The sequence below is a fragment of the Felis catus genome, chromosome X, assembly GCF_018350175.1.
Source record: "Felis catus isolate Fca126 chromosome X, F.catus_Fca126_mat1.0, whole genome shotgun sequence".
In the NCBI taxonomy this organism is placed as follows: Eukaryota; Metazoa; Chordata; class Mammalia; order Carnivora; family Felidae; genus Felis; species Felis catus.
This window is the reverse complement of record NC_058386.1, coordinates 57,632,165-57,659,228: the sequence shown is the minus strand read 5'-3', so window position 1 is coordinate 57,659,228 and position 27,064 is coordinate 57,632,165. Positions and strand designations below refer to the sequence as shown.

Sequence of the window (27,064 nt, the reverse complement as noted above, 5' to 3'; positions counted from 1 at the left end):
AATGAGTCTCTTATAGATAGCGTATAAATAGTTCTTGTTTTTATTATCCATTCTGACACCCTGTGTCTTTTGATTGGATCGTTTACTCCATTTACATTCAGAGTAATTCTTGATATATATGCATTTAATGCCATTTTATTACTACTTTTGTCATTGTTCCTGGAGATTGTCTCTGATCCTTTTTATGTCTTTGTCACTTTTAGTCTCTCCTTTGTACTCAAAAGAGTCCCTTATAGGGGTGCCTGGGTGGCTCAGTCAGTAAAGCATCCAACTTTGGCCCAGGTCATGATCCCATAGTCTGTGGGTTTGAGCCCTGCGTCGGGCTCTCTGCTGACAGCTCAGAGCCTGGAGCCTGCTTCAGATTCTGTGTCTCCCTCTCTTTCTGCCTCTCTCTCTCAAAAATAAACACTAAAAAATTTTTTTTTAAAAAAGAGACCCTTATAATATTTCTTCCAGGGCTGGTTTAATGGTCATGAACTCCTTTAGTTTTTGTCTGGGAAACCCATTATCTCTCCTTCTATTCTGAAAGATAGCCTTGCTGGATAGAGTATTATTGGCTGCAGAGTTTTCCCATTCAGCACTTTGAATATGTCATACCACTCTGTTCTGGCTTGCCAAGTTTCTGTTGAGGATTCTTCACCTAGGCTTATGGGTTTTCCCTTGTAAGTTAAGGACTTTTTTGCCTTGCTGCTTTTAAGATTTTTTTCTTTATCACTGTATTTTTCCAACTTAATTACAGTATGTGTTGTTGTTGGCCTGCATTTGCTAATTTTGATGGGAGTTCTCTGTGCCTCCTGGATCTGGATGTCTGTTTCGTTCCCCATATTAGGAAAGTTTTCTGCTATTATTTCTTGAAATAAATTTTCTGCCCCCTTATTTCTTCTGGGACTCTTATAAAATGAATGTTACTACATTTGATGGAGTCACTGAGTTCCCCAAATCTATTCTTGTGTTGCTTAATTCATCTTCCTCTTGTGCAGCTTCATTATTTTTCATTATTTTGTCTTCTAGTTCACTAATTCATTCCTCTGCTTCTAACCAGCATACTGTTCATTGTATCAAGCAAGTTTTTAATCTTGTGTATTACACTCTTCATCTCTGATTCTTTTTTAGCTCATTTATCTCTGTGGTAAAGGTCTCACTGATGTTTTCTATTATTTTCTCAAGCCCAGTGAGTACCTTATGATTGTTGCTTTACATTCTCCATCAGGCATGTTACTTGTATCTGTTCCATTTAGATCTCTGCCTGTGGCCTTATCTTCTTCTTTCATTTGGTATAAATTCCTCCATCTTTGCATTTTGTCTGAGTCTCTGCCTTCTGTGTGTTAGAAAAGCCAGTTATGTGGGGCGCCTGGGTGGCTCAGTGGGTTAGGTGTCCAAGTTCAGCTCAGGTCATGATCTCCCAGTTCGTGAGTTTTGGCCCCACGTTGGGCTTTGTGCTGACAGCTCAGAGCCTGGGGCTTGCTTCAGATTCTGTGTCTCCCTTTCTCTCTGCCCCTCCTCTGCTCACACTCTATCTCTCTCTCTCTCAAAAATAAACATAAAAAAAATTAAGAAAAGAAAAGCCAGTTAATGTCTTCTGCTCCTGAAATGCCCTTTTGAAGAAGAGGTTATGTAGTACCCAGGACATGACACTTCAGGGAGTGTCTCTAGTGTGTGCTGCATGTGATCTGCTTTTGTGATTTGGCTGCTCTTTTAGGCCACTTGTTTGCAGAGGTTCTCCTTGCCTTCTGTGGGCAGTGTTTGGTCCTTGGCCTGAATATGGCAAGTTTTAAACTAGGTGTGCTTCAGTCTTTTTGTGAAACCAGACCTGACACCAGCTCCACCAGAACTGAGGCCTTACAGAACTCTCTGGTTGGGAGATGTGTGGGCAGGGGTTTGTGCCGGTCTTTTGGGGGAGTGGCTTGCTGTGCTGAGACTGAGGCAAGCTTAACTGAGAAGGGCAGTCCCACTAGCGCACAGCGGGGTGGGAATTGGTGTAAGCAAGTCTGGCAGCCAGTGTCAGTTCTGAGCTGCATCCCTCAGGTGGCTCTGTGTTTATGCTGAGGGGCTGGGGAGGGAAACAGCGCCAGCTAGCTCTTTCATTCCCAGAGAGGCCTGAAGGAATAATCTTCCGTCTGTGTACCCCAGGCGTTCTTCAGATTGCTGTTTCCATTCTGTCTTACCCCAGGTTATTTGCCTGCCTTCTCTCCAAGAGCAGTGCAGTGCCCTCCATTTTCTATCCCAGCGAAGCCTGCTGACCTTTAAAACTTCACTCTTTAAGCCCACTGGTTGCAAAACACGAAATTCTGTGGCACCTGGGTGGCTCAGTTGGTTAAGCAAAACACGAAATTCAGCCCTTCTCATTTTCCTCATTTTACAAGCCAGTGGCTTTGGTGAAACATTTTCCTTGTGCATTCCCCTATGTGCCCACCGCCCCCCCTGCCTCCCTCCCTCCCTCTTCTCTGCAACCACAGCTCCCTCCCTTCCACAGCACTCATGATCTGTTTCTCCCCTAAACAAAGTCTCTGTACTACCCACCTTCTTCAGTGTGGTCTCTTCTGTCCTTTTATTTGTGGTTTGTTCTGTCAGTCTTCAGGTTGATTTCTGGGGAATTTAGGATGATTTGATAGTTATTTTTTTAAGTTAATTTATTTTTGAGAGAGAGCATGCACACATGAGTGAACAGGGGAGGGGCAGAGGGAGAGGGATAGTGAGAATCCCAAGCAGGCTCTGCGCTGTCAGTGCAACGCCTGACATGGGGCTTGATCTCAAAAACCATTAGATAACGACCTGAGCCGAAATCAAGAATCAGATGTTTAACCAACTGAGCCACCCAGGTGCCCCTGATTTGATAGTTATCTAGTCATGTTCATGGGAAGAGACAAGCCTCGTGTCCTCCTACTCTCCTACCATCTTCCTTTCCTCCTTCTCTGTTTAATTTTTTGACCCATAAAAAAAGAATGAAATTTGATGATTTGCAACAATATGGATGGGTATAGAGTATATTATGCTAAGTGAAATAAGTCAGACAGAGAAAGGAAATATATACCATATGATCTCATTAATATGTGGAATCTAAAAAAGAAAACAAAGGGGCGCCCTGGCTGGCTCAGTTGGTTGAGTGTCTCTTGAAGCGTCTCTTGATTTCGGCTCAGGTCATGATGTCACGGTTTGTGAGATTGAGTCCCACATCAGACTCTGCACTGTCTGCTTGGGATTCTCTCTCTGCCTCTCCCCTGCTCGTGCTCACATGCTGTCTCTCTCTCTTTCTCTCAAAATAAATAAACATTAAATAAAAAGAAACAGCAGGAATTTGTTGGGGGAAAGCTGGTGTCAAAATAGAAACTGAGCAAATCATTCAGCATTTTAAAAATAATAATAAAATATAATGGGGCACCTAGGTGGCTCAGTCAGTTGAGTGTCTGACTTTGGTTCAGTTCATGATCTTGTGGTTTGTGAGTTCGAGCCCCACATTGGGCTCACTGCTGTCAGACTGTTAGCACAGAGCCCACTTCGGATCCTTTGTCCCCCTCTCTGTACCCCTCCCCTGCTTGCGCTCTTCCCAAAATAAATATGTATTTAAAAAATAATAATAATTAGGGGTGCCTGAGTGGCTCAGTCAGTTAAACATCCCACTTTGGTTCAGGTCATGATCTCATGGTTCATGGGTTCGAGTCCCGTGTCAGGCTCTGTGCTGACAACTCAGAGCCTGGAGCATTCTTCAGATTCTATCTCCCTCTCTCTCTGCCCCTCCCCGACTCATGCTCTGTCTATGTCTCTCAAAAATAAAGAGTAAACATTAAAAATATGTATATTAAAAATAATAAAATATAAAAAAGAAAACAAGCAAGCAGAGTCTTAAATACAGAGAACAAACTGGTGATTGCCAGAGGGGAAGTGATTATGGTGATGGGCAAAATAGATAAAGTAGATTAAGAGGTATAAACTTTCAGTTATAAAATAAATAATTCATGGACATGAAAAGTACAGCATAGGGAATATATTCCATAATATTTTAATAACGTTGTATGGTGACTACACTCATCATGGTGAGCATTGAGTACTGTGTAGAATTTTAAAATCAATATGTTTTGCAAATGAAACTAATAAACATTGTATGTCAGTTATACTTCAAAAAAAATATACAGCAATTTAAATATATCAAGGCACTATATCACTTTCCTTGAATGGGGTGGTTAAACTACTGCTGACTGGCCAAATCAGGCCCATGGCCTCTGTTTCTACAGTCTGAGTGTTAAGAATGGTTTTTACATTGGTAAAAGGTTGTAAATGAAAATTTTTTTTAAATGTCAATGAAAGTTTGTGTGGCTGGCAAAGCCTAAAACATTTACTGTTTGACATTTTATGGAAAAATATCCTGACCCCTATCCTAGATTATTTTTTAACAGATTTATTGAGGTATAATTAACATACCTTACAGTTTACACTGTGAAGTATACAATTTAATGATTTTTAGAATATTTAGGTTTGTGGAACCGTCAACACAACAGAATTTTAAAACATTTTCATCAATCTAAAAAGAAATCCCTTACCTATTAGTAGTCATTCCCCATCCCAAGCACAAAACCTAGGCAACCACTAATCTATTTTCTGTCTCTATAGATTTGCCAATTCTGGATATTTCATATAAACTGCATCATAGGACTTAGTCTTTTCTGACTGGCTCCTTTTATAATTTTTCAATAATGTTTAATAGGTTCTCCATGTTTCAGTTTGGATTGGTACTCCATTCCCATTGATGGCTGAATGATATTCCATTGTATGAATATACCACATTTTGTTTATCCACTAATCCTTTGATGGATATTGAGTTTTTCCAATTTTTAGCTTATTTTCCAAAGAATGCTATGACGATCATTCATGTACAAATTTTGTATGGATATGCTTTTCATTTCCCTTGAGTATATACCTAGGAGTGGAATTGCTAGGTTTTATGCTCAATCTTTTGAGGAACTACTAGACTATTTTCCAAAGCAGCTACACCATTTTTCACTCCCACCAGCACTGGACAAGGGTTCCACTTTCTCCACTTCCTTGCCACCACTTGCTGTTCTGTCCTTTGGATTATGGCCATGCTAGTGACTATGAAGTGCTATCTCATTGCAGTATTGATTTGCATTTTTCTTTAAAAATTTTTTTAATGTTTATTTATTTTTGAGAGAAAGAGTGAGACAGAGTGTGAACAGGGGAGGGGCAGAGAAAGAGACAGGGAGACACAGAATCCAAAGCAGGACTCAGGCTCCAAGTTGTCATCACAGAGTCTGACAGAGGGCTCGAACCCACGAACTGCAAGATCATGACCAGAGCTGAGGTCACTTAACTGACTGAGCCACCCAGGCACCCCCTCTCTGTTAACTTCTAAACTATCTTCTGTTGGTATTACACCCAGATGTTAATCTTGACTAATTACTAGGGTGGTTGCTTTATGTGTAGGTTGTAAGTGTGTGTGTGAGCACATGTGCATTTGTGTGTGTTTAAAAATGCTTTTTGGCATAAATTGTTCCAGAGTCTGATCCAATTAATGTAAGTCCCTTTGAAGTAGTAGGGATCTTCTTAACTTTCTCTTTCTCTGGTTCCCTCTGTAAACCTGTGGCTGATCTTCTGTTTTGCATGTTGATATCATTGAGCTATCAGACTCTTTTTAAGCACCCAATACCAGAATCTCCTCTGTGTTTTTTTTTTTTTTTTTTTTTGTAGTGGTCTTAGACTTGAACATCCCCAACCTCTGTTCCAATTAAAGTCAGTCCCCTTATGGGGAGATATAGAGCTTACTCTTCTTTTTTCTTTTTTTCTTTGAGACTCACACACACACACACACACACACACACACACACACACAGGTGAGCAAGAGGCAGAGGGGGAGAGAGAATCTTAAGCAGGCTCCACGCCCAGCATAGAACCTGATGTGGGGCTCAATCTCATGACCATGAGATCATGACCAGAGCCCAAATCAAGAGTTGTACACTTAACTGGTTGAGCCACGCAGACTCCCCTTAAGCTCGTTCTTCTAATAACCTGCCCCTCCTCCTGAGAAGAAATTTTGTACCACTGTTTTAGAGCTGGAGGTGGGAACAGCGGCACATTTCTCTCAGAGTGACAGTGCAGCTGTATGAGTAAGGGGCTGGGCAGGAGTCATAGTACCTGTCATTCTGAGCTTGCTTCTTCCAGCATGGAAATCCTGTCCTATAAGCAAGCTGAAGTGAGGGAAATTGAGACCAAATAATCCTAGTTTTCCATGCCTAGTTATTGGACCTGGGTAGATGAAGAGAGCTCCAGGCCTCTCATTTGTGCTTTTTTATAATAGAGCTTCTGCAATACAGACCTGGGAGAGGAGGAGGAGAGATGCTGGCAGGATGCCCTTCTGGAAATCCCTAACCTGGAAGCTGAGAGTAGAGGGCCATACCCACCTAAAGTAGCACTCATACTGAGCTTGGGGTGGTTGGTGGGCAAATCATGGTTCCAACTATCACAGGTGCTTACTGTTCTTACTGAGATTAGTAGATTTCTGTAAATAGAGGTTTGTCTGTTTTCTCTTTGCCTTTTGGATAGTTTCCTGAGAGTTTATATAATTGTGTTTTATAATTCACCAGTTATGGTTGTTTTGCTAGGGAGAGGGTCCATGGAACTCCTCATACTACCATTCTGGAAGTGATACTTTTTTCCTAGATTATTAAACAGATTGGTAGTGCTCAAGATTTTCTATTTAATCTTCATTTCCTGGGACATTAAGAAAACTACAAATAGAGTTATTTTTATATAAACTATGAAATGTCAGGTTTCAACTGTTACTTTTTTATCATTGTATTTTAACTGTTTTTAATGAATAAGATATATTATTTTAACTTGCTTAAAGTTTTGTCTGGTTGAGACTAATTTTCTTGTTGCATTGTTGCCAAATAGACCCAGCTACTGAATCGTGCACTTGAGGAGATAAATGAATGCAAACACATCTGGAATATTCTGAAAGAAACAGGTACAGTGGGAACTAGGAGTTTGGTAACACAGTTATGAAAGGCATTTCAAGTCTAAATAACCCAGTCTTTATTACCAGAAATCTGTGCCACTTCAGTGCTTAATAACCAGTCAAGTGTTTCTTTGAGGACTAATTTTTCCCTACTGTCTGTATGTAGTTTGACTCTGTGACACACTGCTTGGACTAATAATTTTTTTACTTTGCTTTTTGTGGAGGTATAGTATTGAGTATAAATATAGTATCATTATTGTTCAATATGACATGATTGCCCTTAGGTCACTAGATTTTGTGTCTAATTTAATCAAGCTCTGATTCTGAGTGAATGTAGGCTACAGAGCCTTCCAAATGATAATCATATCAGATACTATTAACATTTTGTTATGAAATAATAAAAATAGTAGTAAACCTTTTAAAGTTATGTAGTAACTTGCTAATGTTTCTTCATTAAGGATGGTAGTGGCTTTTAGGTTTAGACAGACTTTTATATATTTTGTCCGTCGTTCCTATTTCACTTAGAATTTTAAAAAATCAATATTGAATTGAATTACATACCTTTTCAGCTTCTATAGAGATAACTATATGGTTTTTATCTTTTGAAGTATTAATATATTGAATTAAAGTAATAGATTTGCAAAATTAAGTCATCATTGCATTTCTGGAATAAACCCTATTTGATCATGGTATGTTATTATAAATGTCGATGAATTTGGTTTCCTAATATTTAGAAATTATTGTTCTGTTATTTTCTTTTTGTGTATATGTGATATCTTGATGAATTTTGGTATTTAGCTCTAGGAATTATAAGGAAGAACATAAACACATAAAATTTAATTCACCTCTCTCAGTCTCTGACAGGCATTTAAAAGAATTAAAACAACCAAAAGAAATGATAGAGAATACCTGAGTAACATTTATAGAAGATTTATTAGAAATATACACTATAGCCTGAAAATAGAAAATTAATCTTCTCTTTATGTGCCCTTTGAATATTTACAAAATTGATCACAAGGAAAGCTTGAATAAATTCCAAGACATAGAAGTAAAACAAGTAATTGATGGAATCTAGAAACAAAACCCTTGACCACTTGGGACATTTTAAAACACAGAAACTACAAAATACTTAGAAAATACTGATCATGAAAATACTTTATAACAGAATATAAAGTACTAAAGCAGTTCTCAGAGCAAAATTCATAGCTTCAATGACTTTTATTTAACAAGTATGTCAGAATGCCAACTGTCCACTGAGAAAATAATTTCTTCTTTCTAGGAACATAGCCGGACTATATATATACATATATATTTCTATATCTGTATCTGTATCTCTGTCTATCTGTATGTTATTACAGAATTGAAAATTAAAACAACAATGAAATACTACTACATACCTATTAGAATCACAAAAATCTAAAACACTAACAACACCAAATGCTGACAGGTATGTGGAGCAACAGGAAACTCCTATTCATTGCTAGCAGGAATGGAAAATGGTATAGACACTTGGAAGACAATTTGGTACTTTCTTACAGAACTAAACATACTCCAGGCACCTGGGTGGTTCAGTCAGTTGAGTGTCCAACTCTTGATTTCAGCTCAAGTCATGATCTCACAGTTCATGGGTTTGAGCTCCACGTCAGGCTCCATGCTGAGTGTGGAGGCTGTTTGGGATTCTCTCTCCCCCTCCCTCTGCCCCTCTCCTGCTTGCCTCCCTCTTTCTCCCAGTAAGTAAGTAAGTAAGTAAATAAATAAATAGCATTTAAAGTAAAATAAAAAATTTTTAAAAAGGCAACAGAATTGAGTTTTAGGTTTTGATGCTGTCGTATGTTAGATTAAATGGAATAGCAGATCTTGAGTTCATTTATAATGTTTATTTAAAAAATTTTTTTAATCCTAGTTAATTAACATACACTGCTACACTAGTTTCAGATGTACAATATGGTAATTCAACAGTCCCATACATCACTCTGTGCTCATTAGGACAAGTGCCCTTCGTAATCCCCATCACCTATTTAACCCATCCCCCCCACCACCGTCCCCCCTCGTAACTATCAGATTGTTCTCTATAATTAAGAGTCTGTTTCTGGCTTTATCTCTTACTTTTTTCCCTTTTCTTGTTTCTTTTGTTTCTTAAGTTCCACATATGAGTGAAATCATATGGTATTTGTTTTTCAATTCTGTTGTATAAAAATCTACAGTATTCAAGCTTAATGATAATCTACTGTCAAGTCTCTGTAACCATGATAAAAATACAAAAACATAAACTAATAAACTATTATTTAGAAGTTTATAAAAAAGGACAGATTCTTATACAACCAATGCAGATAACTATACTGCCATGAAAAGTAGGGAGACTTTGTAAAAGAAGGAAGGGTAAGATAGGGAAGAGATGAATGAGAACCATATTATTTTAAAGTATTTTAATTTAATTTACAGATATAGTGTCTACTAAATTGTTTTGAGTTACAAATAATTTACTAAGATTTTCTCCTGTATTCATAAAATAGAATATTAAAACAACATCAACAATATTCCAAATACATAACCACAATAAAATTTCCCACGTCAATTTATTCAGTCCTACGTAATTGATGTTCTGCTGGATCTTGGGCCAGCCATCTGCTTTCATAAAACTGTATGCTTTTAAACTAGAACAAAACCTGGAAATCCTCATTAAGTGCACCGGTATGGTCCCAGAGTTGTCTATGCAGTGTCAACTCAGAAACTTGTAATCTAGAGTCTATTCTGACATGTCGACAGTTTGAAGTACCTGGTATAGTCCTTTCCTGTGAGGCTCTGAGACTATAGTACTTGGTTAAATATACAAACTCTTGCCTGTCATTTATGGTAGAGTTTTCGTCAGGAAAACATCAGAGTAAAACAAAAACTGTTTGTACATTACAGAGATTTAATGTCTGTGGTTAATTTAGTAAAGTAACCAATAATATCAGAATGGAAGGAAAGTAAAATTCTCTGTTGGGGTACAGTACATAACTACATCATGAGAGTTTTTTAAGTTTATTTATTTGTTTTGAGAGAGAGAGAAAGTGGGGGAGAGGCAGAGAGAGATGGAGAGAAACAATCCCAAGCAGGCAGAGCCTGATGCAGGGCTTGAACTCATGAGCCTGAGATCATGACCTGAGCCAAAACCAAGAGTCAAGACATTTAACCAACTGAACCACCCAGGTGCCTCTGATTTTTTTCTCTGACCCGCTGATTATTTAAGATTATGTTATTTAATTTCCATATATTTGTGAATTTTCCACTTTTCTCTCTGTTACAGATTTCTGTATTCTATTGTGATCAGAGAATATGCTTTGTATGATTTTAGCCTTATTAAATTTATTGAAACTTGTTTTGTAGCCAGATATATGGTCTATACTGGAGAATATTTCATGAGCACTTGAGAAGAATATGTATTGTGATATTGTTAGGTGGAGTATTTTCTATATGCCTATTAGGCCTAATTGATTTATACTGCTGTTCCCATCCTGTATTTCCTTGTTGATCCTCTATCCTGATATTCTGTCCATTGAAAAAAAACTTATAAGACTTATGATTAGTTTTCTCTTGAGGTTTTACTCAAGATAGTAATCTCTAGGAACTGCTCAGAAGGTGTACAATTTCCAAAAATTTTTATGTTAGTAGAGTTTTACTTATAAAACTTTAATATAAGGAAGGCTAAGTATCACTTCTGATTTTGCAACTCTTACAACTCTTAAGGAATACTAACCCATCAAATGAACCTAATTACTTCTCACATTTCTCTCTTTATGAGGAGAAAGAATGAATTTTTGCATTTTTTCAGGGTTCCTTTTGGAAATCTGAAAGATAGTTTTAGGTTTAAAAGTTATCCTGAAACCTTTATATCTTTTATATCTGGTAAAGTGGCTTTTTGGAAGGCAAAATCAAGAGTTGTTAGAGGGGATTTGGGTACTTGATTAAGATAGGATCATGGATGCCTCAGAAACAACACTTGGTTACCTGTCTAAACAAACTGACATCAAAACATTTAACTTATTTATTTTTAATTTTTTTAATGTTTTTTGAGAGAGACCGCGAGTAGGGGAGGAGCAGAGAGAGAGGAAGACACAGAATCGGAAGCAGGCCCAAGACTCTGAGCTGTCACCACAGAGCCCAACATGGGGCCCAAACTCACGAACCATGAGATCTTGACCTGAGTCAGATGCTTAACCAACTAAGCCACCCTGGTGCCCTGACATCAAAACATTTTAAAAAGAAGCGTAGGAGATAACACAATTATAAAGAAATTTAGCTCTTTGATAAATGAGGAAACTTTTGTTCTTTGCCTGCCATTAAATGATCAAGCATAAAGACAACATAAAGATCAGAAAATTATGCAAGTAAAACACAGAATCTGTTATCTAAGCAGATTACATAGAAAATAAAGAATAACCTTTCTTATTATAAATGAAGGCATTAATCAGTGAACTAAAGGAAGCAGGCCCATCAAAATCAATATAATTTTGCTACATTTAAATATGTTACAGAGCTTTATTTCAGACTCAGGTTTAAACCAGTGCAAATAAAATTTACTTTCCAAATCATTCCTTCATTATATGCTCTTTTATATTCTGAAACAAACTGACAATCTATTCTGTGGTCTGCCAGGTCAAAACTATTTTCACAGTACTAAGACATGTAGTTTCCCAGAGTCTATGTGATATGTGATACTGTAATAGAAGGAATACAGAAGCATATATAAGAATCTAGCTATTTCTATTAAGTCAGATTAAGGAGCTTTTCAGAAATTTACAAGTCTTCTCACTGATTTTTTTTAACATTTATTTATTTTTGAGACAGAGAGACAGAGCATGAAGCGGGGAGGGTCAGAGAGAGAGGGAGACACAGAACCTGAAACAGGCTCCAGGCTCTGAGCTGTCAGCACAGACCCCGACGCGGGGCTCGAACTCACGGACCGTGAGATCATGACCTGAGCTGAAGTCGGATGCTTAACCGACAGAGCCACCCAGGCGCCCCTCACTGATTTTTGAAATACAATTTTATTTTGAAAATTGACATTAGCATTCAGTGATTTTGTCTCAAATAAGTTCAATCAGTATATATAAGTTTTCTGTTCTAATTTCTAATATGGAAGTTATTGGTAGATATAATCTACATATGAAAAATCTCTTTGGAAGCTCCTTATAATTTTTCCAGAGTGCAAAGGGGTCCCGAGAACAGAAGTTTGAGAATTACTGCTTTAGGAATAAACTACATTTTCCGTTAAAAACAAAAACACATATCCATTTGTTAACTATTGCTTATAATATAATGTCAGCCACTTGTTTTAATTGTAACTTTTAACCAAAATAATTTTTATTTCAAAAAGAAAATTTAGAGAGGTGCAGTTGAGAACCATCTCTTACCCATAGCAAAGTTCATGAGCACACATAGCATAGCTTTCTGTGGCCACCCACATCCCTTTTATTTATTTTTTTAAAGGAAAAATGAACACGTTCATTAACATCACTCAGAGATATCAACTCTGCATAAAATAAGAAGTGATAGTATAAAACTTAAATCTGTGCTTTGTAATTAATATTTAAGTATTCGATTTTACTTAAAATTTGTCTTTTTATCCAGTAATTATTTATTAATTAACTCAATAGTAGTCTAACATTTTAAGTTGACTAAATTTCTTGGAAATTATCTTAAATCTAACATGCTACAGCATATAGATACTGCTGAAATCAAGTTTGTCACAACAGTGATTCAATTTTAGTCAAATACACTTTACATTTTTTATAATCTTAAATGTTATATATGAGAACTGTATAACATTTAATCAATAAACCTGTATACATTAGGAAAAAGTAGACCCAAGTAAAATTAAATATATGCTTGTTTTATACTTTATACAGATAAATCTCAAAAAAGGCCACTCTTTATTTTAAACCAAAATTATTTAACTAAGCTCATTTGCCAAAGATTTACCCTAACCTTAAAATGTTTCTGAGTTGGCAGAATTTTTTTATAAGAATACTCTGGATTAGCATGTTTAAAGTATTAGAAGTTCAATTTCCTTTTTGTGGGAATTTTAAGAATATTTGTATATAAGTGCTTACTCATGTCTATAAACCAGAACAGAGCTCCTTTAACGTACAAGACTTTATAATATTTTGTGGGGACCAGCCAGACATGAGAAAACATTTCACACTCACATGATGTGAGGTCAAGGCCTTTCTCAATTATTGACACAGAGACACAGACATAGGGAGCTTATGGATTCAGAACTACAACTTCAGTAGCTACAGGTCAACAGTAAACACAGTAACTCACCAGTCCAGATACCATAGTGCTGTTTTCCCTTCCAGAAGACTTGAAATAATTGTATAATTTGAGCTCAAAATGGGCAAAAAGAGCAACAAAAAAGACTAACAAATTAAATTGCCTGTTGTTTCTTACCCAGGGACATAATCCATTGAATCCATTTACAGAAGTCACCAAATGGTCTGACCACATTCCCATTCATTGCTGCTACTGGGGGCGGAGGGAATAGCTTACTGGCTCTATGCAAACCAGAAACAAAATGAAACATAAACTCAATAGGAAAGAAAAAAGTATTCATCAAAGTTTTGTTGGCGCTTGAATTCAACCTGGGAGCCAAGAGAAGATGAGTTTAAGCAGTCCATGAAAATGAACATGTGTTAAAGATTTTATTTAGGTCACTAATTGATGAAGAAGCCTAAAGATTTTAGAACCAATTTCAATTTTAATTTCACTTTGCTTGTTTTTCTCTTGTTTTCTATATTCTTACTGTTAATTCAGCAGTATCTCTTCTCTCTTTTGTTGTTTCAAGTTTACTGTTATTTCTGTGATGGTTTTATTTTGTCTTCTCATTTCCTTTTATATGTCTGAAATAGCTCATATTTCACTTTCTTTGTCTACAAGCCATTCCTGAGCTGTTGAATCCCTGCTTTATATTCTTATTTTATAGACATGATTACTTAATTAATATTTTGAAATTCAGGCTGACATATTTGGTCACTATTTTATTCTGCTTTATAACAATATTTCTCTGGTGAGAATTTTCTTCCTACCATTTTTCCTTATCTCGTTTTCAAGTAATATCTTCTACTGTTATTTCTTTTATCTTTTTTAAAGTTTTATTTTGTTGTGGTAAGAACACTTAACATGACATCTATCCTCTTAACAGAGTGTGGAATGTACAATATAGTAGTGTTTACTATAGGTGTTGTGTTGTATAGCAGATCTCTAGAATGTATTCATCTTGTTCAAATGTAACTTTATGCCTGTTGACTAGCATTTCTTCGTTTCCCTTGCCCCCCAGCTCTTAGCAACTACCATTCCACTCTTTGATTCTATACATTTGACTCTTTTAGTTATCACATATGAGTGGAATCATGTAGCATTTGTCCTTTACTGACTGGCTTATTTTACTTAGTGTAATGTCCTCAAGGTTAATCCATGTTGTCACATATTGAATAATTTTCTTCCTTTTTAAGGCTGAATGGTATTCTGTTACATGTAAATAACACATTTTCTTTATCCATTCTTCCTTCAATGGATATTTACATTGTTTTCACATCTTGGCTATTATGAATAATACTGCAGTGAACATTGCAGTGCTAATATCTCTTCAAGATCCTGATTTCAGTTATTTTGGATAAATACTAGAAATAGGATTGCTGGATTACAAAGTGGCTCTATTTTTAATTTTTTGAGGAACCTCTCTACTGTTTCCTATAGTGGCTGTACCATTGTGCATTCCAACCAACAATGTATAAGAGTTCCAATTTCTCCACATCCTTACCAAAACTTGTTATCTTTATATATATATATGTATGTCTTCATATATATAGTAGCCATTCTGAAAGGGCGAGTGATGTCTCATTGTGGTTTTTCTTTATAGATTTTATTTATAAGTAATCTCTACACCCAACGTTGGACTTGAACTCACAACTCTGAAATCAAAAGTCACGTGCTCTACTGACTGAGCTAGCCAGGTGCCCCTCATTGTGGTTTTGATTTGCATTTATGTGATGGTTAGTGACGTTGAATATCTTTTCATATACCTGTTGGCCATTAGTATGTCTTCATTGGAGAAATATCTATTCATGTCTTTACCTCATTTTTGAATTGGGTTATTTTTGCTATTGAGTTGTGATAAGTTATCTTTAATTGAGTTACTTTTGTTTTTTGTTTTTTTTTTTTTACAACTAGTGTATTTGCAGAAGATTCATGTGGAAAGGAGGCCAGGGCCATGATTCAGTCTTGTAGAAATTAATGGTTATGACATAAGGTTGTTGTTGTATAAATGATTTCTTGTAGTCTCTACGTTTGATAGAGGTGGCTATAGGGCTTCTCATAACAGAGATTCTTCTCTACTGCCTCACTAACTAGCTACATACTCTTCAGCGCTTTATCTTCTGTCTTCCAGATATGTTCCTTACACCAGCCTAAAAACTCTGTTTTCGTTATTATAGATAAGGGAAGTGCACCTTGGGGTGTGCCCTTCACTTTGGAATGTTATACTTTTCCTGGCCTTTTCTGATATTCAGTTTTTATCTTTAAAACATATATGTTTGTGCATATTTGTATGCATATATGCTAGACTATAGGCCCCATGAGGAAATATACTGTGTCTGCTTTTGCTTATCTTTATATATGCAATACCTAGCGCATCCATGATATTTGGTTCATGCATGAATGAACAGAAGAATATGTATATATTATACACAGATACATATGAATGCATATAGCATATATAAAGTCTTGGAAGAATACACACAAAACTCAACATTTGATACTGCTATCTCTTAGCATAGGCTTTAGTGAGATTGGGAGATTTAATTTTATTTTTTATTTTATTTTTGTATCATTTGAATTTTTCAGTGAATATGTAGTACCTTAATAAATAAAACAAAAATACAGATGACAAGATGCTCTTTATAGAAAGCCCAAAAGCCACCAAAAAACTGCTAGAATGAATACACAAATTCAGGAAAGTCAGGACACAAAATGAACATAGAGAAATCTGTTGCATTTCTATACATCAATAATGAAGCAGCAGAAAGAGTAATCATAAAATCAATCCTATTTACAATCTGAAAATTATAAAACACTGATGGAGGAAATTGAAGATGACACAAAGAAATGGAAAGACATTTCATGCTTATGGATTGAAAGAACTAATATTGTTAAAATGTTTATATTACCCAGAACAATCTATACATTTAATGTAATCCCTATCAAAATAGCACCAGCATTTTTCACAGAGCCAGAACAAACAATCCTAAAATTTGTATGGAACCACAAGAGATCCTGAATAGCCAAAGCAACCTTGAAAAGCAAAGCAAAGCTGGAGGTCTCATAATTCTGAATTTTAAGTTATATTACAAAGCTATAGTGGTCAAGACAGTATGGTACTGGCACAAAAACAGGCACATAGATTAATAGAACAGAATAGAAAACCAAGAAATGAACCCACAACTATATGGTCAGTTAATATTCAACAAAGCAGGAAAGACTATCCAATGGGAAAAAGACTGTCTCTTTAACAAATCATGTTGGGAAAACTGGACCGCAACATGCTAAAGAGTGAAAACTGGACCAGTTTCTTACACCAAACACAAAAATAAATTCAAAATGGATTAAAAGCCTAAATGTGAGACCTGAAACCATAAAAATTCTAGAGGAGAACATAGGCAGTAACCTCTTTGACATGGACCATAACAACTTCTTTCTAGATATGTCTCCTGAAGCAAGGGAAACAAAAGCAAATATAAACTGTGGGACTTCATCAAAATAAAAAGGTTCTGTACAATGAAGGAAACAACCAACAAAACTAAAAGGCAACCTATGGAATGGGGGAAGATATTTGCAAGTGACATATCTGATAAAGGGTTAGTATCCAAAATATATAAAGAACTTATAAAACTCAAAACCCAAAAAACAAGTAATCCAGTTAAAAAATGGGCAGAAGGGGCACTTGGGCGGCTCAGTCAGTTAAGCATCCATCTCCTGACTTCAGCTCAGGTCATAATCTCATGGTCATTTCATTGAGCCCCGTGTCAGGCTCTGCACTGGGCATGGAGCCTGCTTGGGATTCTCTCTCTCTCACTCCCTCTCCCCACCCACCCTCAGAAAAGAAGATTCTTTCTCTCTCTCCTTCTGCCCCTCTCCCCCACTTGTATGCACTTTCTTTCCAAAAAAATTGGGCAGAAGACATGAAGAGACATTTTTCCAAAGAAGACATACAGATGGCCAACAGACACATAAAAAGATATTCAGTATCACTCATCATCAGGGAAATGCAAATCAAAACTGCATTGAGATATCACCTCCCACCTGTCAGAATGGCTAAAATCAACAACACAGGAAACAACATGTGTTGGCAAGGATGTGGAGAAAGGGGAACCCTCCTGCACTGTTGGTAGGAATGCAAACTGGTACAGCCACTCTAGAATACTGTATGGAGATTCCTCAAAAAGTGAAAAATAGAACTACCCTATGATCCAGCAATTGTACTACTAAGTACCCAAATAATACAAAAATATGAATTCAAAGGGATACATGCGCCCCAATGTTTATAGCGGGATTATCTATAATAGCCAAATTATGGAAACAGCCTAAGTGTCCATCAACTAGTGAATGGACAAAGAAGATGTGGGGTGTGTGTATGAGTGTGTTTGTGTGTGTATGTATATATACATGCATATGTCAGAGAATGACAAATACCATATGATTTCACTCATATGTGGAATTTAGGAAAAAGACAAATGAACAAAGGTAAATAGAGATGCAAACTAAGAAACAGACTCTTTTTTTTTTTAATTTTTTTTCAACGTTTATTTATTTTTGGGACAGAGAGAGACAGCATGAACGGGGGAGGGGCAGAGAGAGAGGGAGACACAGAATCGGAAACAGGCTCCAGGCTCCGAGCCATCAGCCCAGAGCCCGATGCGGGGCTCGAACTCCCGGACCGCGAGATCGTGACCTGGCTGAAGTCGGACGCTTAACCGACTGCGCCACCCAGGCGCCCCAAGAAACAGACTCTTAACTATTGAGAACAAACTGATGGTTACCAGAGGGGAAGTGGGTGGGGGGACAGGTTAAATAGGTGATGGGGATTAAAGAGTGCACTTGTTATGAGCACTGGCTATTGTATTGAAGTGTTGAATCTCTATATCGTACACCTGGAACTAAAATTACACAGTGTGTTAACTAACTGGAATTTAAATTAAAACTTTAAGAAAATGGTATAGGATCCCCCTTTATAAAAAAATATATCTTGTTACCTTTGAGACTTACATGTGTGGTATTGGTATTTATGCTCAACCTGTTGATTAGATACTTTAAGATTAAGCTGGAGAGTAGGGGCAGAAATTATCAGCAAGTTCTTTTAGATAATTCTGTTGATTCATGTAATTTTCAAATTTAAACATAAGGCATTTATTTAAAAAAGAATGAGATGGGAAAAAATACATTTAGAAAAAATGAATCTGACTTGTTAAAAGTTTTTATTTCTTAAGACTGATTAAGACTGGTAATTTCTAATGAAATAATGCCTAAAAGTATGAATCCAGCTTGTGAGTAATGTAAATAAATCATTAAGCTACCAACTGTAAATAGACAAATTACGTGAAAGTGTAAAGCTGATGAATCATAAGCTTCTGGGGCAAAATTGGAAAACACTAACCTTCTAAAAATCTATTCCAAATCAAAGTTAATTAAGAACTATATAAACAGTGATTGAAATCTAGTACTATGTGAATTAGCTTTTACAAAAGGATTAATCCTGACATGTCATTATATTAGTAACCTAAGGAAAGCTGCTTATCACATTTATTTAAAAAGTACTTATTAAATTCAAAATGCTACTAAGTATTGTGGAAACATAAGGAAATGTTTTATTGTCTCTGTCTTTAAGAAATTTACAGTGAAGGGAAGGAGGTAAGAAACCTAATTCGTTGCACATGTACAAAGCAAAATGAAGTAACTTCACTAATAGAAATATAAAGTGTGTGGGACCACAGAGCAAGAAATGGTCCATTCCAAAAGGTAGTATTTGAATTTATTCTTGAAGAATGATTAAGATTTAATGGTTATAAAAAGAAGTAGAAGGTGTTAAAAGCTGTGGGAACTGAATAAACAAAAGCCAAATATGTAAGAGAGCATTGTTAGTTTTGGAGCTCTTGTTCAGGGTTTATATAGTGGGAGGTGAAGCTGAAAGTAGTGTGATTTATGATGTGTCCTTTCCAAACAATAAATCAGGCCAGCAATATTTCCTTAGTCCAAGCTACCTTGTCTCTCATCTGGATCACTGTAATAGCTTCCCAACTATCCCCTCTGCTCCCACTTTTGCCCCTTTGTAAATCCAGTAGCCACACAGCAGTCAGAGTATTATAAGTCAGATCATGTCAGTCCTCTTGTACTTCCCATTTGCCTGGACTTAAAATTCAGTCATTGCCATGATCTACAAGGCCATGGATTATCTGGCCCTTGGTTACCTCTCTGACCTCATCTCCCATCACTCTGCCTCTCAGCTCACTGTACTCTAGTCCTACTATATCAATAATACATAGTACCTCCTGTCTCTGAGCCTTTGTGTTTGCCATTCCTTTTTCCTAGAATACTCTTTTCCTGGATATTCATATGGCTTGCTCCCCCACACCCTCTTCTCAAGTGTCATTCCCCCACCTCAGAGAGATCTTTCCTGACCACACTTTTTCTAAAGTAGCAACTTTAATCACTACTTCCATAGCCTATATATTTTTTACAACACACATCACATCGCTACTTGATATATTATATATTATTTCTCTCCCCAACTAGAATCTAAGTTCCATACAAGTTGAAAAGTTGTCTGTCATGTTCATTCTTTATCTCTACCTTCTAAAACTATCTGGCACATACTAGGGATTAATAAATATTTACTAAATAAAATGTTGCTATAGCACCAGAAATTCTATCATTAGGGATGCCTGGGTAGCTCGGTTAAGCATCTGACTTCGGCTCAGGTCATGATCTCACAGTTCGTGGGCTCTGTGCTGACAGCTTGCAGCTCAGAGCCTGGAGCTTGCTTCAGATTCTGTTTCTGTCTCTCTGCCCCTCCTCCACTCAAGTGAGCTCGCTCTCTCGCTCACTCTCTCTCTGTCTCTCAAATATAAGTAAACTTAAAAAAATAAATTCTATCATTAAAGAGTCACTCATTTGAGTATTAGAGTATTTTGGTCTTTGAGAGCCCTCTATGCAAAAATCACTGAGAAAGCTCACAATTTAAGTCATTATCAGCTTGTACTTTGGGAGAGGAACATTTAGAAACAATACCTCAATAAAGATTCAACTTGGGATATAGGTATAGGGCAGAGAAAGGCACATCAGGTGTCCAGGAAAAGAAAAAGGAAATTTAAGGGGAAGTAGGAATTATGCCAAAGATGACTGCTTATGATTATAAGATACTCCAAACCTTTCTAACATAAGGGAGCTCACTGCTGCTTAATAGGTCTTTCTGGTTCCTTTTCAGAGTCTCCATTGAAGAACATAACTTTTAGATGTTGCTAGGAATATCCTTGGAATCATACTGTACATAAAGTGTCATCCAGTGTTAAGTCTAGAAGTAATCTTAGTGATTAGAATTCTTTAAGCTATTTTGTACCATGAGTAATTTTTTATCTCAAAATAATGAAGATAGAGAAAAGCCTTTAGTTGTTTTTTGGGTCCTTGCAAGGAAGAATTTAACTTATCTCCAGTGCTATAATTTTGACCTTAGTATAAAGTATTCATCTAAAATGTCATCATTCAAAATCTTAGTGGTTATAGTAAACAGAATAAAACCCAGCATGAATCCTCTGCCAGCAGAAAGGCAGTTCAGCTGACAGAATTACCTATGTATCTATTATTTATATTTTCATACATTTATATTTATATATTATAGTCTCCTCAGCCCAGAACTTGAAGGGTCATTCTAATTTATCCAAATGCAATAGATAGAAGCTATCATTTATCAAGGCCCATGTTGGAATTACCTGTTTCACTTGCACACACCAAAACTAGGATTAAATGCTTATTCCTTCATCAGGCATTCTTTGCTTGGTTCCTCCATTGGCTTAATAACTAGCAGTTTGTCATGAGTTGCTTTTGGCTCAGAGATTAGTTCTCATTGGATAAGAAATTCTCAGAGATGATAGTTTTGAGATTAGCCAAGAGGAAAAGCAATTGGAGCTGATCCTCAGGCACATTAAACAAAATGAAAACACTTGCATGGATTTTCTAGTGTACATTTTGGGTCAGGTCTTAGGCCCAGAAATAGAAGAACCTGAACTTAAGATTTTCTCTACAAAGGAAATTAAACAATTATCTGGAGATACCCAAGTAACTCTGATAGAAGTTGCTCCTGAAAATCTTCAATTTTGGCAGCATTCCATTTGAATCATGCCTCACAGGCAGCACAAACTTACCCTAATAATACAAAGCAAAGCCCTATGGCAGTGAGTAGGGATTTTGATTACATTACAGGGCTATGGAGTCACTAAAGAAATGTAGCAGGGGTCACAGTTCAGGAGACAGATTTTTTTGTGGTTCTCAGATATTTATCATGATTTTTACTATTCCTTCCCCCAAATGCCTGACCTAATTAGGAATGTCATTCAAGTATCCTTGTACCTGACATATTTCCTTGTGTACATTGTGGTTTTCTTTTATAAAAATACAGATGTGAATCTGGAAATTTTTCCATACAATTATCATGGCACGATGACTCCTGGTCAGAGTAAAGTGTATGTAATAGCTCACCCATAAACCTTCATTATTGATTTCTAGGTTTCCCAAACATTAAACTTCACTTCAGTCCTGATATGTATATAGAACATTATACTTATTAATTATAGAATACACATTCTTTTCAGGTGCACTTGTAACATTTACCAAAATAGATCATATGCTGAGTCAAAAGGCAAGTCTCAACAAATATCTAAGGATTGAAATCATACAAAGTATGTTCTCTGAACCAAGTAAACTAGAAATCAACAATAGAAAGATGATTAGAAAACCCCCACTGTTGGAAATCTAAAAGAAACACTTCTACATAACTCATCAAAGAAGAAATCAAAATGAAAATTATGGAATATATTAAACTTTCAAAAATGAAAAAATATGACATGAAACCTTGTGAGATACAACTAAAATAAGGGAACATCAATAGCTTTAAATGCATATATTAGAAAAGATGAAGAGTTGAAAATCAATAATCTTAGCCTCCCACTTGAATCTAGGGAAATAAGAACAAATTAAACCCAAGGAAAATATAAGGAAGAACATAACAAAAAAAAAAGAGAAGAAAACAATGAAATAGAAAGCAGATATACAAAAGAAAATCAACAAAACCAAAAGTCGATTTTTTGGAAACATTACTACAAACTGAATCCAAGCTAGATGGAGCAATAAATAGAAAGAAAGGGCACAAATTACTAATATCAGTAATTCAAATGTAGAAATCATTACAAATCTTTCTAAAGATCTAAATCTAATCTAAAAAGGCAATAACAGATACTGTGAATAACTTTATGCCAATAAATTTGATAATCTTGACAAAATTAACAAATTATTTGAAAAGTATACCTATGACAATTGGCACAAAGAGAATCTGAATAGTCCTATTTAGAATATTTCAATAGTGCTATACCTGTAAAGAAATTTAATCTTAAATACCTTCCCACAAGGAAAATGGCTTCAATGATATAAATTCTTCTAAATATATAAGGAAGAAATAATATCAACCCTGTAAAAGTATCTCCTATAGGAAATAGAGAAAGAGGGTAACACAATGATTTTATGAGGCCAGCATGATTCTGATGACAAAATCTGACAAGTTTCAAGCCAAAAAAAGGTATAGGTTAAAATATTCAATAATAGATGGAAAAATCCTAAAAATCCAGGAAACTGAATCCAGAAATATATAAAAAGGATAACATAAACAAGTAGGGTTTGTTCCAATAATTCAGCCTTTAAAAAAACATACACAAAATGGTTTTCTATCCCTCTGTTTTATTTTAAGTGGTAGTTTTTTTAATGTTTATTTATTTTGAGAGAGAGTGAGTGAGCACAAGCTGGGGAGGGTTGAAGGGGGGCAGAGGACCTGAAGCAGGCTCTGCGCTGACAGCAGACAGCCTGATGTGGGGCTCGGACTCACGAGCCATGAAATCATGACCTGAGCTGAAGTCAGACATCCAAGTGGCCTTCTGTTTTATTTTAAATAAAAACTTAAAAATAAATGAATTTGGTGTGGTTGCTGGGTACAGGTCAATACACAAAAATTAATTGTATTTTTGTGTACTAGCAAGAAATAAGTGGAAAATTAGCTTTTAAAATACCATTTTTAGGGACTCTTGATTTTGGCTCTGGCATGATCTCATGGGTCATGAGATTGAGCCCCACATTGAGCTCCATTCTGACAGCTCAGAGTCTGCTTGGGATCCTCTCTCTTCCCCTCCCCCTCTCATTCTCTCTCTCTCTCTCTCTCTCTCTCTCTCTCTCTCTGTCTCTCTCTCTCTCTTTCTCTCTCTCAATCTCTCTCAAAATAAATAAACTTAAAATAAAGTATCCCATTTTTAATAGCATGAATACCCATCAAATGTTTAGTAATCAATATAGTGAATGTATCGAATCAATATAGTGTAATCAATACACTGAAAACTAAAAAAACACTGAAACATTGCTGAGGGAAAACTTTAAAGGCCTAAATGAATGAAAATACATACCATGTTCATGGACTGGAAAACTCAAATTTGTTAAAATGTCAATTTTCCCAGTTTGATCCATAGACTCAAGACAATCCCAATTGAAATCCCAGCTGATTTACTTATGGAAATTGACAGGATGATATTAAAATTTCTATGGAGATGAAAGGATAATTTTGAAAAAGATGAATAGAGTCTGAGAATTTACACCACAGAATAGAGTCCAGAAATAGACTCACACATGATCATTTTATTTATGACAAATGTGCCAGTGCTGTTCAGTGGGGAAAATATTTTTTTAATAATAAATGATGCTGAAACAATTAGATATCCATATGGAAAAAAATGAACCTTGACCCTCCCTACTGCCATACAGAAACATTGATTTGAGATGTATCATAGTGAAAGGTACAACAGTAAGGTTTCTAAAAACAAACAAGAGAATATCCTCATGACCTTGGAGACACAAAAAATTCCAACTGTAAAATAAAATATAGATAGTGTGGACTTCATTACAATTGGGAATTTCAGTTTGTCAAAAGATATAATCAAGATAGGAAAAAGACAAGCCATGGATAGACAGGCAGAAGATGTGTTAATACATAAGCTGGACAAATTCCAGAGTATATAAAGAACTCTTAAAATTCAATGAGAAAAGACAACCAAATAAAAAATGACAACAGAATTAAACAAGAACTTCACAAAAGAAGATATACAAATGGGCAACAAGCAAAGGAAAAAGATTCAACGTCATTACTCATCAAGGAATGCCAATTAAGTCAACAGTGAGGGATCATTACATACTCACTGAAATGGCTAAAATTAAGATACCAAGTGTTAGTAACGATGGGAAGCAATTGGAGCTCTGATACATTGCTGGTAGAAATGTAAATTGGTACAGCTCATTTGGAAGGCCTTTTGGCAGTATCTGCTAAAACCAAACATGCTTCTGTTATAGCAATGATCCAGCAATCCCACTCCTAGATATATACTCAGGTGAAATGAGTGTATCTGTTTACCATAATGTGTACCAGAATGTTCAAGACAGCTCTATTCATAAGAGCTAAAGATTGAAAATTTTAGTGTCATCAACAGGAGGATGGATTAAATGAATTGTGGTACATTCATGTAACAGAATACTACAAGGCAATAAAATAAAGGAATGTACTTCTGACACAGAAAAATATAAATATCACAGACATTATCATGAATAAAAGAAGTCAGGCAAAAAGAATTATCTCACAGGGTATAAATTAATTTTAGAAAACAGCTTTATAGAGATATAATTCATATGCCGTACAATTCACACATTAAAGTGTATGATTCAGTAGATTTGAGTATATTCACAGATATATACACCACCACCAACAGTAAATTTTAGAACATTTCATCCCATCAGAAAGAAACCACCATCACATTCCTATCCCTGCATTTCCCCCAATAGCCCTATGCAACCACCAATCTACTTTGTATCTCTCTAGATTTGCATATTTTGGACATTTTATATAAATAGAATCATACAATATGAGGACTTTTGTGACTTCTTTCACTTAATGTAACACTTTCAAAGTTCATCCTTGTTGTGGCATGTATCAATATTTCGTTCCATTTTGTGGCCAAATAATACTCCACTGTATTGATTACCACATTTTAAAAATCCACTCATCACTTGATAGATTAAAATTAAAATTAATTTTATTTTTTGGCTATTTTGAATAATGCTGCTATAGACATTTGTATATAAGTTTTTGTGTGAGTGTATGTTTTCATTTCTCTTGGTTAGACCTAGGTAATATGGTAACTGCATTTTAATCATATGAGGAGCTGCAGGACAGTTTTCCAGAGTGGCTGCACTATTTTATATTGTCATCAGCAATATGTGCGGGTTCTGATTTCTCCACCTCCAGCATACTTGTATTACCTGATTTTCTTTCTAGCCATCCGAGTGAGTGCAGAGTGATTCTAATAGGTATGTAGTAGTATCTCATTGTTGTTGTTTTTCATTCTGTAAGTTGTCATTTCCCTTTCTAGACAGTGTCCTTTGAAGCACAAAATTTTTTAACTTTGATGAAGTACAATTTATTTTTCTTTTGATATCATGTGTAAGAATCAACTGCCAATTCCAAATTCATGAATGTTTATGTCTGTGTTTTCTTCTGAAAAGTTTTATACTTTTAGCTGTTACATTTAGGTCTTTGATCCATTTTTAGTGAATTTGTGTATGTGGTATGAGGTAAGAGTCCAATTTCACTCTTTTCCATGTGGCTATCCAGTTGTTTCAGAGCCATTTATTTTTTTATTTTATTTTATTTTTTTATTTTTATTTTTTAATTTAACTTTATTTTTTATTTTTAAAATTTACATCCAAATTAGTTAGCATATAGTGAAGCAATGATTTCAGTAGATTCCTTAATGCCCCTTACCCATGTAGCCCATCCCCACTCCCACAACCCCTCCAGCAACCCTCAGTTTGTTCTGCATATTTATGAGTCTCTTTTGTTTTGTTCCCCTCCCTGTTTTTATATTATTTTTGTTTCCCTTCCCTTCCCTTATGTTCATTTGTTTTGTCTCTTAAAGTCCTCATATGAGTGAAGTCATATGATTTTTGTCTTTCTCTGACTGACTAATTTCACTTAGCATAATACCCTCTAGTTCCATCCACGTAGTTGCAAATGGCAAGATTTCATTCTTTTTGATTGCTGAGTAATACTCCATTGTATATATATACCACTTCTTTATGCATTCATCCATCGATGGACATTTGGGCTCTTTCCATACTTTGGCTATTGTTGATAGTGCTGCTATAAACATGGGGGTGCATGTGTCCCTTCGAAACAGCACACCTGTGTCCCTTGGATAAATGCCTAGTAGTGCAATTGCTGGGTCGTAGGGTAGTTCTATTTTGTTTTTTAAGAAACCTCCATACTGTTTTCCAGAGTGGCTGCACCAGCTTGCATTGCCACCAACAATGCAAAAGAGATCCTCTTTCTCCGTGTCCTCGCCAACATCTGTCGTTGCCTGAGTTAATGTTAGCCATTCTGACAGGTGTAAGGTGGTATCTCATTGTGGTTTTGATTTGTATTTCCCTGATGATGAGTGAGGTTGAGCATTTTTTCATGCGTCAGTTGGCCATCTGGATATCTTCTTTGGAGAAGTGTCTATTCATGTCTTTTGCCCATTTCTCCACTGGATTATTTGTTTTTTGAGTGTTGAGTTTGATAAGTTCTTTGTAGATTTTGGATGCTAACCCCTTATTTGATATGTTATTTGCAAATATCTTCTCCCATTCTGTCGGTTGTCTTTTAATTTTGCTGATTGTTTCCTTCACTGTGCAGAAGCTTTTTATTTTGATGAGGTCCCGGTAGTT

At 35.9% G+C, this 27,064-nt stretch overlaps 1 protein-coding gene across 3 annotated transcripts in view; it reads left to right on the top strand.

Moving 5' to 3' along the window:
• Window positions 1-27,064, top strand: part of TEX11 (testis expressed 11) — a 244,864-nt gene that overhangs the window by 186,532 nt on the left and 31,268 nt on the right. For all 3 annotated transcript variants that reach the window (XM_045050778.1, XM_045050777.1, XM_006943797.4), the window contains exon 25: window positions 6,904-6,976. In XM_045050778.1, coding sequence (XP_044906713.1) covers window positions 6,904-6,976 — 73 coding nt within the window. The remainder of the gene's footprint in view (window positions 1-6,903; window positions 6,977-27,064) is intronic.